The sequence below is a fragment of the Sinocyclocheilus rhinocerous genome, unplaced genomic scaffold (genome assembly GCF_001515625.1).
Source record: "Sinocyclocheilus rhinocerous isolate Xijiao unplaced genomic scaffold, SAMN03320098_v1.1 scaffold1180, whole genome shotgun sequence".
In the NCBI taxonomy this organism is placed as follows: Eukaryota; Metazoa; Chordata; class Actinopteri; order Cypriniformes; family Cyprinidae; genus Sinocyclocheilus; species Sinocyclocheilus rhinocerous.
In genome coordinates, this window is record NW_015665886.1 from 1109058 (window position 1) to 1128460 (window position 19403).

Sequence of the window (19403 nt, forward strand, 5' to 3'; positions counted from 1 at the left end):
ATATATATATATACAGTATATATATATATATATATATATATATATATATATAAATGCTCTATCAAGTGATATCGGATGAGTGAAGCCTGGTGCTTTGACAGCTTTCATGACACGCAGTTACTCTGAAGCTGGCATTCAGACTGTTAAAGTTTAGCTCTCCGTTCAGTCAGACGAGCTTTTTATGTTTCTTTCATTCGTCTGTGTTGAAAATTTGATTTTACTCAGTTCGGTGAGAGCCTAGTCGATCACCAGAGGACTCAGACCATGTACAATACAGTGTGGAATACGGAGAAAGAAGATGACGACTGGAGAGACGTGATGATGCCCTATTCCACTGAATTAATATTTTACATTGAGATGGACCAGCCGCCAGGTACAGATAAAACTATTAATCTAACAGCACGCTTAGTTCACCCCGATAATGTAAATGTGGTCATTTCCTCACTCTAACATTGATACAAACCTATATGACTTTTTTTCTCCTCCATGAAGCACAAAAGGTTAGAGACTGACAGCCCCAGTCACCATTTACTTTCATTGTATCTTTTTTTCATACAGTGAAAATGAATGGTGACTCAGATGCCATTCTGCAGATCTCCTTTTGTGTTTTATGAAAGAATGACGTTTAGCGTATTTAACATTTACACATTCGCATTATCTGACATTGCAGTCATATGTCTGCTTAAACAACTGGATCTTGGGCCTCTTTATAGTTAAAATGTATTTTATTTTAATGTTGCCTACAGCTAGTCATGTATGGCTGGCATTTAAAATTCCCACTCGTCCTTCTACAGAAACCCATTTCGCCATCTTAAAATTGTTAATTTGCTGTCAGCTTATCAGTAAAATGTGCCTTAATCGTACTTATAATGCACTGTCTGAATTAACATTATCGTGTACATTTTAAATGCATCATAACCGACTTCTCAGTCAGACGGGAGCCATATTAAAGCCTTTTTCTCCCTGAAGAGAGTGCAACAGTCTACATCCCACTGTAGTTTTTATTTTAAAGTAATAGTTCATCTCAATACGAAACTTCTGTCATTTAGTCACCCTCTTATTATATCAAATCTGTATGACATTTTTTTTCTTCAGTAGAACACAAAATGAGATGTTAGTGTATCAGTCTCCATTCACTTTTTGCATCTTTTTCATACAATGAAAGTTAATGGTGAATGAGATGTCATTTTGCATATCTCCTTTTGGGTGAACGATCTCTTAAGGACCAGAGTAAACCTCTCTGTATATATCTAATAATATTATAATTTTGTTTGTAATTTGGGACTGTAAATGGTTAAATGAAAATTTTTATAGACAGATTGTGTTACAGGTCCTGCTATAGTCTTGTCAGTTTTTCCTCAGGAGATTTGGACGTTTTGCATGGCTCACCACAAATGGTATTGATATGCAAAATGTGGAGAGACCGAAATGCACTCTATGAATTGGTTTGACACCTTAAGTGGTGTTATACAGGATCTGCTCCTGAGCTGTTTTTGCAAATAGGGACTATATAGCTTGTAGACCAGTGAAGTCACAGAATTATATATCGTCAAAGCTCTTCGGGGGTCTTTCAGAGTAAGTTTCCCAGCTTTCTGAATGTTAGTTTTGGTGTTCTGTGCTTCTTATTCAAATTCAGTGCCATTCATGTGTCATCTATTAAGCTCTGACACCATTTTATTGCCATTAACAATGATGTCATAGACTGGAAACTGGATCCCATTCAGAAGTCACAGGCATAGTTGACAATGGGTCATTAATTCATGTCGTTAATTCCTGCTATAAAGAGACGGATGACACTTTTGTAAGCGTGAAATGTGAATGGAATGGGAAAAGAGACTGTGTTTGACAGTTTTGCATGAGGCTGTTACTTCCGTGTGATCATTGTGAGGGGTTTTAGGACAAACTGTGTTTAATGCAAAAGCACAAAACACATTTTGTGCATCATTTCTTGACAGTCCGTCTGTAACATTTTATGAAGGTTGCTAGATTGTGAAGATGGTGGTGTCTTTATGTATCCGCATACAGTTAACTGTTTCTTGGTCCAAATGCAGCCTTATTCCAAGAGTGGGCAGAATGAATCATTTTATTACGTTCATTTTATTCTCTGCGTTCTTCAAAGGAACAATGCCTAACGCTCAGTTCTAATCTCCTCGTTTCCTAGAAAATGAGCTGTGGTGGACTGTACGGATCTGGCAAGCAGGATTCTGGCTTGAATAGCCCTTCGATTGCTCTGCCAAGGGGATGAATGAGCACAGCACCGTGTGATCAACCCACACATTTATCTTGTCTTTCATTCTGTGCCACTGCACACAGGTTAATCAGATCTCTCGTTTTTTCTATCCGTCCGTTTGTCCCCATGTACTGTCAATAGCCACACATTGACTTATCATCTGCTTCTTTCTCAACTCGCGGCATTTCATCTCCGAGACGCTGTTAGAGAGGTACTGTGGGACAGTGAAATCTGCCTGGCCCGAGAGAAGATGGGTAGATTAGAAAGAGTGACTCGGAAAGGAAAGAAACAGAATGAGGTTCCTGTGCAGATGTTCATTAGAATATTTATTACCGCTGAATTGAGATGTGAAAGGCTCCGAGGTACGGCCCTGTATGTGCGAGCGTCTGCAAACAAGCAAGCGGCCGCTTTGTTCCATTGCAGTGTCCAATGAGCACAGGTGCCACGCCGCCCCCAGGGGAAAGTTGGCCCCTGTCTCTTAGGGCCAGTGATGTGTGAGTGTAATAAAGGCTGCCGGAGCAGTGTGCTCTGGCTGGACAACAAAAGTGCAGCGACACCAAAGGGAAAGTCAGCTTCTAACATCCCTTAATGGGCATTCGTATGACATAAGGGATGGAAATGTCACTTGATACATGGTTCTTTCTTTGTTCTGTGCCTTTTCAGCTTGTTCATTCATAAATGTCCTTATGTTGAGGAAGCAGGGTTTTCTTTAGCAGAATGTGAAAACACAGCATTTTTCTTTCTCTGTACCTATAGGCATATGTGCACATAATGCAATAAATATATGTAAAATAAATTATTTATATATATATATATATATATAAGTTAATTAATAAATTAATGAGTGCTTAGGCAACCAGCACACTTTTAGCATCTGGTTGGGAGGAGCGCCCCTCCCCTCCCCTCCTACATCATTCCCCAGAGCTTTCCGCTCTCTCTTTCTCCGTCTCATATGGTTGTGTCCACCTCCCCTCCTGCTTTCTCATTGGCTGCTGCCGACTTCTCCATTGAGAGGGTTTGTTAAGCCAGCAGCATCTGAATTTAGGAGCAGGGATTTTCCCTCTGGCTTTAGTCTGAAAGGCAGAGCGAGCGAGGGAGTGTGGAAAGAAAGCGAGAGTGAGTGGGAGAGAGAGAGGGAGAGGGAGATAGAGAGAATAAGAGGACTTGTGTCACAGACAGCTGAGTGCAGGCTGTATACATGCAGCTCAAAAAGGATCCCGAGGAGGACGGTAAGGGAGACACCATTCTTTTTTTCTTATGCTTTTTCACGGTCACTGTCTTTGCTTTCGTCTTTTCTGTCTTATGGCTATTGTAACGCTCTGAACAGACTGTCAGGGGAGCACAATGACAATTAGTGTTTGTCCTATTGTGTGGGAAGTGTCCTGGATTTTGTTTGGATGGAAACATGCGCTGTTGTCAACATGAATTAACGTAAGAACCATGCTTTTTCCAGGACGTGTAATCCTTGATAGTTGTACTTCATTTTTCTTGTTTTGTGATTTTTATTTTATTAAAAAGGAATTTGAGGCTGTTTTAAGAGTTCAGCTGCAAGGATTGTCTTTTAGTCATTCATTAGGAGTGGATGGTGACAGTGCATCATGATAATATGTGCACAGAGCACGTATGGTTTCACATGTGATTGTGAGCGTCCCCGATGGACTATTTAAACCACCCATGTGCTTGGTGACACTTTTAATTCATTCCCCCTGGATCGGGACGTGGCAGCCCTCGCCTGCTGCTCCCCTCAACGGCACTGTCATCACTCTCTGCCACATGCTTTTTCTCATGCTAATGCACCCCCTAATTTGTACATACTAAACTTTTTTGTGTGTGTGTGGTGTCAGTCTATTTTTGTGTTGTCTTTCAAAGTACCGTTACTTTATCAGCTCCATCACCTGTAGAACCAGAAGTTTGAACATATCTTTTCGTTACTGTGCATAAGAGCACGGCTGCAGAACAATTACCTCTGGAGATGATGTTCTGAACTGCATGTTGCCATTTATATTTGTTTCCTAAACAATGGACTGCTTGGTCGCCGATCGCCATAGGCTTTACCTATGGAATGTATAGTTTTCTTTGTTCAGACTTGCGCAGCTCTGCAGCGCTGCATTGCCACTCACTCCTTCTCATTCTTTCTCATCCTTTCCATCCTACATCCTGGTCACTTTCTTTTTCTCACATTTCCCTTTTCATCTTTCATTAAAAGTTTGTTATTTAGAAAATATAATAATATTTTAAAATTATAAAATGATATCTTACAATTTATTTTTTTTAAATTACCTTAATTTATTTGTTTTGCTTTTATTGTGAAGCATACTGGGCTAGTTTACTGTTGTAGAAATTGTCATTTAAATTGACACCCTTTGTTTGTTCAGTTTTGCCATAAATCATGATCGTAATTAGTTTGAATCGGTGAATGGTAGCTTTAAAAATGACTGCATTCTGTGACTGTGGACTTTCCATTGTGTGCCCCCCAGCTGCGATATCTCTGACACTAACACAGATGGGGTGACCGCTGTAATGAGATCACCTAGTCACATCTCTGCCTCTTTCTTGCTCTGTTTCCTTCCGTTTTCCATGTTCTTTTTGTGCTCACACCCCATCACTAGCTCACAAAGATAACCAAGTGTGTGTGTAGGACAAAGGTGGTCACACACTTACAGAAAGAGCTGACAGTGGAAAACTGGTAGGCAGGAATTTGAGGTTTCAGCTGGGCTTGTGCACCTGCCTTTTGGTTGCTGTAGAGAGCGAGTGAGAAAAAGGGGGGTCATTTCCCTTTCTGGTGGAAGCCTGCTACTGTCGCTCTGAAAGGGGCTTTCTGAAAATATCAGGCTGAAATATATGCTATATATATATATATATATAGAAATGTGTTTGTGTGTTAGTATTGAATAGTGAGAGATTGAATCTCGGTTTATTGTGTCTCTAAATTACATTAGGGAGTGGAGGAGGTGAGCCACGCGGGTATTTGCAAATGTAATATTAATATGGTGATTATTGTGTTGGCGTAGAGGGAACAGAAGGTTATACATTGTCAAATGACTCTTCATAAGCTGCTATGCTGCACAAACGGTCCCCTACCAGGTGGTGAACACTCCCCCTAAAATTTGTGACAACAGGAAAGTGCACAGGGATGCCATATTTAAGTAATTTCTTTGAAGAAATGTTCATTTTCCATTCAAGGCATTTGGCTGATCTCCTCTCAGGCCCCATCCGCATGGAGACGTGTTTAGCTGTATACGCATAAATTTTGTATCGTATAGGCGTTTCGTCCAGACGGATCCGGCGTTTAGGCAGAGTTAAACCGATATTTTTTGAAACCGGGTCCCAGAGTGGACTAATCTGAAAATGCCACCCTTGCATTTTCGTGTGGACAGCGAATCCGTATATTTTCTGAAACGATGACATCATCAGCCCACTTCTCGCCCCTAGTCAGACACCGCTACGTCACGTAACGGCAACAAAAACATGAACACACACTGAACGATTGTCTTTTTATTAACTAACAGTAACACAGATTAATAAATGTATTGTTCCATGTTCGTTTGTATACCGCGCACAAGGTTTATGCGCATAGTCCAAGTCGTCTCCGTTTTTAGTGTATCTCTATGGCAGAATTACAGCGCCACATGCTGGTCTGGCATGTATACTACATAGTTTTGTGTCGGTCAGATATTTCTTGAGACGAGGGGGAAAAAAAAGATCGGATTGGGAAAGCTCTGGCTTTGTGTGGACGTAGCCTCAGACCAACTAAAATGTAGGAATAGTGTGTGCGCACACCTGCAGGAGCAGAGTTTGGGTGGGGATGTGTCCGTTAGCCTGGCTTTGCTTTGACTGGTTGAAGCCGCACACCCTACCAGATTAAAGTGTTTCCTGTGGGCCAGTGGAGGAAGTAGTTGTCACTGTGCCCGGGTCTCCGACTACACTCATGCACTCTCACTACAAAAACCACCACTGCTTTTAATTAATGACACCCTCCAAGAAAGCCATTCACACACCTCTCTTCCTGCACACCGAAACTTTAAAGAACCATAATGATCTTCAATCCACAAATGTTTGCAATGTCGGGAATAGGGATATGCCGGTATCAAATTTTCATGTTGCGATTAATTGCTAATGCTTTTATTACGGTATACGGTATTATCACGATATTGAAATTAAGTTTTTAAAAAAGTGCTGTCATAATACAGTATAACAGGTTTAATAACTTTTTTCTTATAACAAAAATAACTGAACATTTAAATGCAATAAAGAAAAATACAGTAAAATAAATGCAATACAGAAAAATGTATAAAGTTAAAAGTTTTACACAGCCGATACCACTTTTTCCAGTACTCGCCCGATACCGATACTTTTATTTAGAAGTGCCCACAATAACAATATCGTGCATATTCATTACCGTGATATATCGCATTACCGAATACCGGCACAAGTCTAGTCGGAAGTAATAAAACTTCAATGAAAACTTTAGAAATTTAAAGTACTGAAATGGCAACACAAGAAAGTGTCTTTCTCTCTCTCTCTTTCTTCAGAGAGTCTTCATCTCTTCTCTGATCTTTAACGATTTTATTATTATTATTTCCTATTAAAGGAGCCAATTGTGTGCGGAGCAGTGGGTCATTCCACAGTGTGCCAGCAGCAATGATTCATTCATTGGCTATACTGTGCAATGCATGTCCCTGTGGGCTTTTATTTCCGTGACTCACCTCCGGTGTATTGAACCTTAGTCTTGCCTCTTTTCATTCGCATACCAGATAGAGGTTGCTTTGGCTAGAAGGGCCCAGGGGTTTCTGGAATCAGCTTGGGCTTTTATGACATCCGTATGCTCACTTACTCCATGCCTTCCCCATTTCCTAATGCAGCAGGCCACTCCCCCTCCCCTGTCCTGGCATAGATATACACCCGCTCTCACGCAGCCTTGTCTTTGCCAGGCTAAGGTGACTGTTTTTAAAGAAACTTGACTTTTTTAATGATGTGGTCATATTTGAATTAATTATGGCAATAATCTGCATGAGCCACGTCCTCCCTAAACAGTCCGCTAGTACTGCTTGGAGCATGTCTTTGGTTTCACTTAAAAGCCTTCTGAATAAACCTGTACATTGACAATGGAGTGGTGCGTTGCTGTTTCAAGACCCCTGTTGCAAGTTTCATCTAGGTCGGGGGAGGTTAGTTTGGCTTGGCGGTAGGTGCAAGGCTTGAACACTATGTCTCTGTACATTTCAGATGGAGTTGCAGCCTTCAGTTGTTGTTTTTTTGTCTCAGACTAGTATTTGCCAACCGCACCTGGTCTTGAAGGTTTCCCTGAAGCACTTGAACACAGAAACACGTGAATACCTTGTTTAGAGCAGCTGCCGTTACATCCCTAGATTCATCTAGTCTTGTTAAATGGTGTAACGACAAATTTGCATGGCATTTAACCGTCATTCAAGTCTAGTTTTGGCTCTAAGGTTGAAAAATTAACATCAGGAGATTAGACATGAGAATGCATGCTGTGGAGATGTAACACACAGCAATACTCTCTCAGCAATATTTCTGTGAGTGAGGGCATCATGATGCACTGCGTGGCTGAGCAGCACGTTCTGGTGACCCCTGACCCACAAGATAGCAAGAGCATCATCAGCGTTAGCTTTCCAGCGTGCTGTTGAGGCAGCTGTTGTTTGCTTTTGCTTGCAACAAAGGAAGCATATCACTCAAAGGAAAGGAACCTGTTCATTACATATTCAGCAATTAGAAGAAAAGCAAGACTGGCAGAGAAGGTCATTTGTTTTTTGTTTACACTTTCGCTTGGGCCAAATGGAATATGTTGTTGTTGCATTTTCCGTGAAAACTGATCTTTTGCATTTTCAGTGGAAATCACTGTTGCATTTTCTGAAACAAGCTCGTCTAACTACACATGATGTGATGGAGGAGAGTATTGAAAGGCCATCTATGGGATAATGAAGGGCTAAAGGTCAATAGTTGATCCTGGGCGGAAACCTTACTACTATTCGACTGTCAGTACTACGCAAAAATATTAAAAGACAAAAAAACACTATCCCAAAGCAGTGTGTTTTTATATATATATATATATATATATATATATAGGCCTACATCTATATTGTATTCCTACCATTTTAAGTTCAAATTTGGATTCTCTTAGCAACTTAACCTTATTCATGAGGATGAACAACACAGCCATTTGTTAACATGACGTCCGCTTAGTTTATTCTTTAAGAAGATTAGGCTTTTATCTGTAAGGTCGTAACATCAACTTCATATTTCTAGGATTGCTCATGAGGTTAGAAGATTTTCCACTAAAATAAACCTTTCTCATTTCTTCTGCAGCTCTTCCTCCCAAGCCAACAAAACCCATGACACCAGTAAATGGCAACGGTGTGAAAGAAGCCGCCAGCGGCTCATTGCAAGAAGCAGAATGGTACTGGGGAGACATATCAAGGTAAGAGTCACTTGACACTAGACTTCATTTCTCACTTGATTGGATTTCTGTCTGTTTTGCTCTGAAAATCTTTCCTCATGCCAGTTAGCTCATAGTGTGACTGCCCTCATCACGTGGTGGACACGTACGGCAGTGTGCAAGTCAGGTGATAGTTGGCCAGTACAGTCATAAGACTGCATTTGGATCAGATGAAAAGTTCTCTGAGTTGTTACTTGACTGTTGGGAGATGTCAGATCTTCCCATCCCTCCACCTGATGGCTTCCAAGTTGGTAGCCTGAGGTGGAGTCAGCTCTGCAGTGTCATGTTGCTCTTTCAGCTGCTCTGCAAACGTTTTCCGTTCTTTTTCTTTCTTTATGTGAGCTGGTGAACTTATTTTGATCCTCTCCTCTTCTTTTGGCTCACTTATCCTGGAGGCATGTATGCTTTGCCGCAGCTGTACAAAAGCAGAAAGGCAATGCAGTGGGGGAGAGACACAGGAAGAGCTGAAAAGAGAAAGACAGGGGGTGGTTTAGTTGCCATTACTTAAGGGGAGGGATAGAAGAACCCAAATCTCCAAAATGTCAAGCTGTCTGGCCAGTTTCCAACACAACCCATAAAACGCTCAGGTTTTAGCAGATTAGTCTGCTGCTTAGTGACCAGCTTTAGACTCGTTTGATGTTGGGCAAGTAGAAATTCTGCAGAAATGCTCAGAGGCTCACCAATCTCTGAAGCCCTGCTATCCTTTAACTCACACAGTCGCTTCTGCAGATAAACCAGATCTGCTTTTCACTTCAAACCTATGCTCAGTGCTTACTAGTTTCAAAATCAGAAAGTAACTAAACTCTAGGCATCAAATAAAGAACTCCCAAAGTACAGTGATGCTTGCTGTTAAATTTTAAATATGGACTGCCATTATGGTCTCGGTGAAGAATGTGTTAAAAATCCTATTATAAAATTACTACTATACAACCATACTAGTACTTGGTTAAAGCAGTGGTAGTGCATTGAGAGATTTAACTTATGAGAGATCAGATTTAAATTTTAGTTGAGTACGTAGTAATGGTTCCCAGCCATGTTAATCATCAGCATGCCTGTTGTGGATTTCTGATTTTCTTGTAGGCTTGAGCTTAGATGAAATCAAAATTGACTATTTATTTACAATATGTAGGCCTACTCTTTAATTTGTGTGCAAAATTGTGCCTGTTATTCCACAGATATGTTTGTCTCGATAATTTTGATAAACAATTATTATTAAGTGATTATTAAGGCTGCATAACTTGCAATAATTTTATTGAATTTGAGTCATTGTCCAAATATCTCCTCTATCTGGATGTTTTTGAATGCAAAAACACATCCCAGATTTTCCACTTCACACTGACGTTACTGCTGCTTGCCAAACAGGCTACTAAAATAGGACACCTCCCCTAAACAATGAACTTGCTGATGCACTGCAGCCTAAAAATGCACCTGATTCCCACAGCTCCCAGTGCAGGATGTAAGAGAGGCCTCCTCCCCCAGAAAGGTGGGAGCACTGCTTAGTCAAAGGCTCCTTAACTCAGCAGCCCAAAGTAGGCTAAATATACCCCCTCCTAAGTGACGTGACATGTGGCCAAGTATGGTGACCCATACTCGGAATTAGTGCTCTGCATTTATCCCATCCAAAGTGCACACACACAGCAGTGAACACACACACACCCGGAGCAGTGGGCAGCCATTTATGCTGCGGCGCCCGTGGAGCAGTTGGGGGTTCGGTGCCTTGCTCAAGGGCACCTCAGTCGTGGTATTGAAGGTGGGAGAGAGCGCTGTACATTCACTCCCCCCACCTACAATCCCTGCCGGTACGAGACTCGAACCCACAACCTTTGGGTTATGAGTCCGACTCTCTAACCATTAGGCCACAACTTCCCTAAGAGCCAGGGCCGGGGTCAGCTGAGCTCCAGCATGACTAGGCTCTTGGCTGTCGGGAGAATGGGAGGAGGCCTGGAAGTCGGGGGGTGTGACATTCCTCCCAGACAGACTAAAATAGAGAAGGGGGCAAAAAAGCAGGATAGTCTTTGAAGCCTGACAGCTCCTCCTCTGGTCGTCTGGAGGCACTTTTAAAGAGACAGACTGTCTGATTTTAAGACAAGAGCTGGAGGCATCGGCGTACATGTGGGTGTGCAGGACGGGGTCAACAGTTAAACCATTCAAAGATGTCTCACTCTCTCCCAGACTGCTGTAGCAGACAGTATGGTCACAGACCAGTGCCTTTGCCCTCTGCCAGACCAAATTTATTTATACAGCCAGGCATGTTTTTTTGCGTGTGTGTCAGCCCTTTCCATTTAGTATAGGACAGTCCACGGAAAACTTATTTTAGCTGTAATTATTAATTATTAAGCGCAAGATTTGATGTGTGGAGTATCTGTCTTTTTTTCTGTGCAGGGAAGAGGTGAACGACAAACTTAGAGACATGCCCGATGGTACTTTCCTGGTACGGGACGCCTCGACCAAGATGCAGGGAGATTACACACTAACACTAAGGTAACTAATATTTTGGAAAGCTTCTACTTGTTTTAAACCCTCTCCATTCAGCTTACATTGATCCGTGGTCCAACGCAATCTTTTTTTCCCTACAGGAAAGGTGGAAACAATAAGCTAATAAAGATCTACCACCGGGATGGGAAGTACGGTTTCTCAGACCCGCTCACGTTCAGCTCAGTGGTGGAGCTCATCAGTCACTACAGGCATGAGTCACTGGCCCAGTACAACACCAAACTGGACGTAAAGCTCATGTATCCCGTCTCCCGCTACCAGCAGGTAAATGGGTTTAGATTGAGGGCGGGGGTATCACATTTACAGCAATCCCTTCCTTTCCTTTTACCTCTATGTCCTCCCACCTCTCCCTCCCTCGCTCCGGCCCTAAAGAGCGTGTTTGCTGAATGAATTGTGCAGCTTGTTGTGAGTGAAACTGCAGAGGCAGCAGGATGCTTTTGGCATGAAATATTACTTTGTTTATTGCCACAGCAGCGCACCTCCTAAATAATTGCACACATCCACAATGTCGAGGAGCGCTTTGGTCGGCAACCTTGATCTGTGGGTTGACAAATCGTTCTCGTTTCTTTTTCAGGATCATGATGAACTACGAGAAGCTCAAATCCCGTCTTGGCGAGATTCACGACAGTAAGACCCGGCTTGAACAGGACCTTAAAACACAGGCTCTGGACAACAGGGAGACGGACAAGAAAATGAACAGCTTAAAGCCAGATCTCATTCAGCTCAGAAAGATTAGAGATCAGTACCTTGTGTAAGAAGAACATTCCTTTGCACCTCATTTCGTCATCTTCATTGTTGACAGTTTTTCCTCCATGTATAAACACTCCACTGCTTCTTTCTCATGCAGCTGGCTCAATCATAAAGGTGTTCGACAGAAACGAATAAACGATTGGCTGGGGATCAAAAACGAGAACACGGATGAGTAAGTCAAATTGTCTTATATTACTTGAAATTTGAGATCAAATGACTGGCTCCATCACAGCATCTAACACATTTCCTCTCGCAGTGCCTACTTCGTCAGTGAGGAGGATGAGAATCTGCCACACTACGATGAGAAGAGCTGGTTTGTGGGGGACCTAAACCGAACGCAGGCTGAGGACTTGCTACACGGCAAACCCGAAGGAGCCTTCCTCATCCGCGAGAGCAGCAAGAAGGGCTGTTATGCCTGCTCTGTTGTGTGAGTATCTTAAGATGTAGACATAGTGAGGTTATAGTTATGCCAATGAAATGGGAGAATGATGATTCTGTGTCTACAAATGGTTTTCTTAGACTAGTGTATACCTCCATGGCCTATAGGTTTTTGCCTCTTTTTTTTTTTTTTTTTTTTTTTTTTTTTTGTTTTTCACCAAACACATGTATATATTTTTCAAGGTCAAATATATTTATGAAATAATTAAGTTAAGGTGTTTTTCAAATATTAATTACATTTTTTGTAAAAAAAAAAAAAAGAAATAAAAAAAAATTAAAAGAATACTAATCAAATACATAATGCTCATCTATTATGCCAAACACAAAATAAAGATTTTTAGTATCATCAACCCTGACATTTTTGTACTTTAACACAAAAGAACATGCATCATCGTGATAGTGCTTTTCACAATACAAATCTTTGCAAAGCAGCTTTACAGAAAATTTAAGTTTCTATATTTAGTAGTAGCTTATGAGTGGTGACTGTCAAGTTGATGTCCATATGGCAAAAATTTACAGTAAAATTCATGCAGTTAGTTAACGACATGTAATCAGACAGACGGTGAACACTATTTACTGCAATGATTGTTGCGATTAAACTTATAGCAAAATTTGGTAATATTAAGTAAATTTTGTCATGTTACAGTTTGTCTATTTACAAAAATAGCATGTATTTTAAAAGAAAATTACATTTACATTAACAATAGTATATGAAATGATAAACTCGCATTAAAATTTTAACATTAAGACCATTTCAGTCTTTTTTTTTTTGTATCAAGTTCAGATCAAGTCTCATATTTACATTCTCTGTCCCCAATTTTCCATCTCATCTCCTCTGTTTTGATATCAAATAGGCATATATAAAATTAGATGTATTTTTCATAGACATTTCAATGTTAAGACTCTACCTTTCCCCAGCTACAAGAAACAAATCAATGTATTGATTCTCTTTGATTATCACCTCTACAGCGATATTAACTTTGGTTGTCATTGAGCAAACGGATTGCCTTTATCTTTGTCTGAGGTCAGATTCTGGTTCGAAATCACATTGATAATGAGATCTGTCATGTTTCTGTCTGTAGTGTGGACGGCGAGGTGAAGCACTGCGTCATCTACAGCACACCCCGCGGCTACGGTTTCGCTGAGCCCTACAACTTGTACAGCACTCTGAAAGAATTGGTCCTGCACTATCACCAGACCTCACTGGTCCAGCACAACGACTCGCTCAACGTGCGGCTGGCGTACCCAGTGTATGCACAGATGCCCTCAGGCCCTCGGAGATGAAGACTCGCCCCCCCAAAAAAAAAAAAAAAAAAAAAAAAAGGAAGTTTTAAATGTTTGTGAATGTGAAAAAAGCAAAGGAAGCAGAGGAGGCGAGTTTAAGGTGACCCGCGCTGCTTCCTAAACTCCAGCTGGGACTTTACATGCTCCATTTTAGCTTAAGCTTTTTTTTTTCCTGCCTCTGTTTTCTCACATTTCTCTATTTTTCATTCAGCTGTTTTTTTTTTTATTTTATTTCTTTGTATTGTCTTTGCAGAATTCTTAATTGACTATATGTAAAGCAGGAAAATATTTAGTTTAAATGTTTCCATCTCTCTCTTTAAGTGTTTAAAAAAGGCAAAAACTGTAGCAAACAGACGACTGACACTTTCCAGAGTGTTCTCACAGTGACTGCTGCTGAACGAGGGGTTGTGGGATGGTTTGGGAGGGCACAAGTGAAAATGTGTTGTAGTCTTAAAAACAAAAGTTTGTTTTAACACTAACATTAGAGGGGTGTGGGGTTTTTTTTGTCCTTGTTTTCTGTTTGGCTGGATCAAAAATGTTGTCCTTTCCTAAGCAGTTAAGATCGCTACAGCTCAGTGCAGAGACCAAAGTTGGCCAGGGGAGGACCCTTTTTTTTTACTAGTGATAAAATTGGCTTGTATTAATTGAGCGAAATTACACTTAATACACCTAGTTTGCAAACTACTTAAAATAGTTTGGATCTGTGTACTGTGAACAGAAGCTCCACATTTTTTAAGAACCAAAATCGCATGCACAGACACAGTCGACATAAAGCACTTATATAGAAATGACAACTGACCGCTGCACCAAATTTGAAAAAAACAAAAACAATTACTCGTGGTTTTTAACTGATGTGGCATCTTAATGCTTAATTGGATTTGTGTACCTGTCAAACATGTTCAAAAGATGTTCTTCAGTAAGCGGGAGCAGTGTTTGAGCAGATGTGCTTTAGTAGTACGTAACTTCAAAAAAAGTGCAATCCAGCTTTTGATGGTAGAGAAGTGGTCTGTCAGAGAGATAAAACAAACTGCTCTCAGTGGCATCAAAAAGCGATAATCACTTGAACCTTTAAAAGAATTTCCTTTTAAAAAAAAAAAAAAAAGCCCCTTTATTGCCTAGTGCTTCTCTCTTTAGCAGGTTGACTCATTCTGTATCAGAAAAGCGATATTACACTTTTCATTGTTTGGTTGCCTGTTGGTTTTAATGTCGCACAATAAAACCTTTATGAAAATATTCAAAGCTATATGCACAATATTCACTGTCGGTACATCAGTTATATCACTTCCTGTTTTTGTTGGACTTCTGGCATGCAGGTGTCCAGTATTGAAGTTCACATTGTTATTTTTCGTTTTCTCCCACAGTTTCCCCTTTTTACAATTGAGTTGTATAAGCCTGTTACAGTCTTACAGGTCATTAACCAGCACAGACAGCCCTCACCCACCACTGCAACTACCCGTCTCACTCCTCGCACAGCATGCTGCGTTAGAAAAAGCAGCATATAGTGAATTCAACTGAAAATGTAATTACATTATTTGTCAAAACACTCTAATGGCAATTTCTAACTATTTTATGTTTTGGCAAATTGGTGGCAAATTCAAACAACTGTACCGTTTTGTGTGGAAGTTTTCGTATGAATCAAAACAATTGCCAAATCGTAAAATAGTAGTTTTTTTTTCATGAGGTTGTGTTGTTAATTGCTTCTAATGTGATCTGCATTATTTGAGATGGAAAACTTGGGAGTCTTTTGGTGGGTTAGTTTGGAAACAGACAGAGCAGCTGTTGAGATGAACTTACAACCTAGAGTCCTAATGAAAACCACATGCAGACAGGGATACTGATGGAGGTTTTTCCCATCCACTGTTCTTTTCAGTTGCTCGTCTATTTGCTATTGCAAGTGGCTGTGGTTTTCTTGGGTTTGATTGGATGTTACTGGCAGAACTCGGCGTTCTTGTCTTGTCTGCTCTAGCATCGCTGTGGCACGACCAGAACACGCTAGCCTCAGCAGATCAGCTGCTTGATTTTAGTTCTGTGTGCGACCGTTCGCAAATACGTCTTTGCAGCCTTGGTGTTGCCATTTTTTCTGTGGAAAGCTTTTGGTTACGGTGTATATCATAGGTCCAGCTTTATTTTCATTTTATTCTATCCTCCAAATGGTTTGAGTTTCAGATTCGTGGTTTTTTTTGTGTTTGTTTTGTTTAGTTTTTTTAAGCCTGGCCCCAGACGGGCCCCTGTCTATTACTTGAACTCTTGCATCACTCACCATTGAATGTCTTTAATAATACATAGATACATTTATTAAAACACAGGAAATCCCTTTTATGGCATGAGTGGATCGAGTATAAAACGTGTCTGAACATGTTTACTCTTCAGCCTGGAACTCAACTTGTGTGTTTTGTTGAAAGTAAAGGGGCTTATTTATGTTCACAGAGCTTATTATTGGAGTCCAGTATAGCACACATCATATTGATATCGTTTGGAAAAAAAAATGTTTTAATCACTTTTTTGCTACATTTATTAGCGTTTTCCCAGGCGTTGAGACCAAAGATTTAAGTTTGGTTTGTTTTATTTTCTTGGGTAGCTCTAGTGTTGAAGAGACGCATAATTTTCTTCCCTTGTATTTCAGTTGCCTTGCTTTCATGCAAACTTAATTTTGTGTCTTAGTTTTTGGGTTGCTATCGCTAGCCCATCACTTGTCTGGCAAAATAACGATGTCTTTATTACTGTCCGTATATTGAAGGGTTCACTGTGGATTGGCTGGGGGTCCATTTTTTGCCATTTCAAAAAAAACAACTGATGACAATTTGTTTACCGAAATGAAATGTAGTTTTGTTAAGCCTCAAATTGAACAGTCTGGCCTAAAGCGGATTCATTTTTGCACTCACTTGTTTGTAAAGGATAAATGCTTTTTTGTGTGTGTGTGCGTGGCATCAGTTATTCTTTGTCATTAATTTGTCCGTTAGGTCACTAAACCACCTCTAAAGTTACCAAAATCAAGTGTTTCTATGCCTCTTTTCTTTACAGAATAGTCTTGCGTTCACTCCAGCTGGAGTCATTGTTGCTTTTTCTTTCTGTTTTGATAAATTCATTAAAGAAAACGGACAACCCTATACCACACAGAAATGTATGGTTTCTTTAAGAAAAACAGAAAAGTGATTGTCATTCTCTGCAGCGCAGAAAGCAGTGGGGTTTGTTGGTTTTCTTTGTTCCTATACTCAAGAAAGCATGAAATATTCTGTTTTTCTTTTTCCTTCCGGACGTTTTCAGGGACATGAAAAGCATTGCATTGGGAATTCGTATGAGAGACATTTACTAGAGTGCTTCTATTTGTATTGAAGTGGGAATGGGGGAAGCTCACACATTATAACAAGCCGACAGAATCAACAGTGCATTGCTTCAAAAGCTCAGAGGGTTTGGACATGTACCAAAACAACCTTTCTTGACTCATAACCGCTTGAGTTTTCAGTTAGACTCTGTACAAAGCAGGTGTTATGACTAGAAGACCTGGCTAAGGTTATTTCCGGACTGTTAACTAGCACTGGCTGTTGCCCCCTTGTGCAGTTCTGCAAAGTTTTATTTGCAGTCAGGTTTGAATATGTTGTGATTCTCATTGGGAGTCTTTTGTGTTCTTACCACAGCTGTCCCACAAAAGTCTGCTTTTTCAGCTGAAATAAGTTGGAGCCCTTTGTTGCAGTGACTAAAAGCAAAATGATGGTCACAAAAACTGAGACTGAGGAGCTGAAGCAATAGACAACAGCGTGTTCAATACCGTTTGCACAACCGACTCCGTAACATATAAATGCATCTCATCTGAGACCTTTAAACTAATGTGTTTTCTTCATACTCTGATCATCTTATTGACTGAATACTCACTTTTATTCTGCATAAATCTAAATATTTCCTTAACACCAGCAGTGTTTTCATCTCTGGACTTTTATAGACTCAGCTTGAGCAATAAGCCACGGGTTCTCGATGTCCAAAAAACATACATACTGCAAAGAAAATAAACGTGTTGCACTGGCTCCAGTCCATTTATGCTTCTATAAACAAGTGTTTCATGTTTTATTAGACAAGTTCTGGCACAAAAGGACATGAGATACTTAGCTCTGCATGTAGAGAACAAGAGATGTCAGAAATCCTCTCTCTCAGTATTTGAGTATCATTGTTGCTTCTGACTTATCGGTATTCTTCAGTTATGATTTCCATCACAAAACATTTTCTTGTATCTGTTACAATAGTTTGTATTGGTTGTAGACTCTCTGTTTGTTATGAGGTGAACTCATGTATATAATCAATGGAACTCCACAATATTCAGTTCTCTTGCAGAATAAAGATGATATTTTGTTCAAGTCTCTATCTTTGTGTATTTTTCCTATTTGTGGGTTCAGGAGTTTTCATTATTGCTTATAGCCTATAAAAATGTATGCTATGTATTTTATAATTTTTAATGTAAATTACTTATGAAGTAAACACTTCTCATTTTAAAGGCTGCACATCTGCTGCATAAATTGTAGTTTACTGATTTTTGAAAACATTCTACATAAATAAGAAAATACAAGTTCATGTTCTAAGAAACTATTTTAGCTATAGTAAATGTTAAACATGTTAAGACGTCCCAGTGAGAAATAAATATACTAAAATGTATTTAAAATACTTTTTAAGTATACTACAAATACATTTGCATACAGGTGCATCTCAATAAATTAGAATGTCGTGGAAAAGTTCCACGACATTCTAATTTATTGAGATGCACCTGTAGTTATGTACTTAATAAAAATGCCCTGAAATTGTACTTTTAGTATTCTAAACTGGAACAACTAATTTTGTACTTAATTCACTTTAATTCTACGAAAGTAGTGCTGAAGTCCAACTAAAGATATACTGAAGTAGATTTGATTGTGCTAAAGTGGAAATATTGCAAGTATACTTCGAGTACACTTTAAATATCTTGAATTTTAAGACCAATATTATTCAAAGATCATACAATCCTTATTAATAGTGACATTAAAACACATTTTAGGTTTAATATTAAGAAATGTGCATTGTGCACAAGAAGCACTCAAAAAAAAAAGTTTAATTATAATTTTAATATCAGTAAGTCTCAAGCGATATGCAAGTAAATATGTTAACAAATTTGAACTACACATAGTATGAAATAAATGTATTTTAAATATATTACTTTTTTTTTCCACTAGGGGTATTCATTTACATTTGGTGGAATCTTCTAAATGTTTTTCTTAAAATTGCCATCTTTCGATATGGATCAACACTGTCAGATTCACAAGTACAGATATGTGAAATATTTATTATAAACTTGCATTCACCTTGTGAATGAATTGTGGATTAGAATGGTTTTCAATTGTTCAATTCTGATTGTCAGCTTCATCTATTGAATTATCTCCATCACCAGATTAGATTGGCAGTTTGTGGTGTTGACTAACCATAACATTTTAGTTTCTGGTGTCACTACCTAATAATAAAAACTATTTCAAATTAGAAAAATAATCTAAATGTCCAAAACAATTTCTTAACATTTTGAGTGTTGGCAGAAATAGAAAATACCTAACATTAATACCACTATGACTATAAAACGCACTATAACACTCACCAGAGCCTGTGTGACCTCGTCAAGCACCCTCAAACTTACTTTAATATTGCCCGATTTTACAAATGCTTTAATAAATATCAACCTGTTAAAATTAACCTATTCCTTCTGTCAGTACAAACCGTTCTTATATATATATATATATATATATA

The 19403-nt window shown here is 39.5% G+C and overlaps 1 protein-coding gene across 1 annotated transcript in view; it reads left to right on the forward strand.

The window, feature by feature from the left end:
- LOC107731623 (phosphatidylinositol 3-kinase regulatory subunit gamma-like) overlaps positions 1–13682 on the forward strand; it is a 196744-nt gene extending 183062 nt beyond the window's left edge. The window contains exons 8-14 of the mRNA XM_016542747.1: positions 8555–8666; positions 11067–11165; positions 11261–11511; positions 11649–11928; positions 12025–12099; positions 12184–12354; positions 13448–13682. Coding sequence (XP_016398233.1) covers positions 8555–8666; positions 11067–11165; positions 11261–11511; positions 11649–11928; positions 12025–12099; positions 12184–12354; positions 13448–13649 — 1190 coding nt within the window. The 3' untranslated portion in view covers positions 13650–13682. The remainder of the gene's footprint in view (positions 1–8554; positions 8667–11066; positions 11166–11260; positions 11512–11648; positions 11929–12024; positions 12100–12183; positions 12355–13447) is intronic.
- Positions 13683–19403: the final 5721 nt, after the last annotated feature.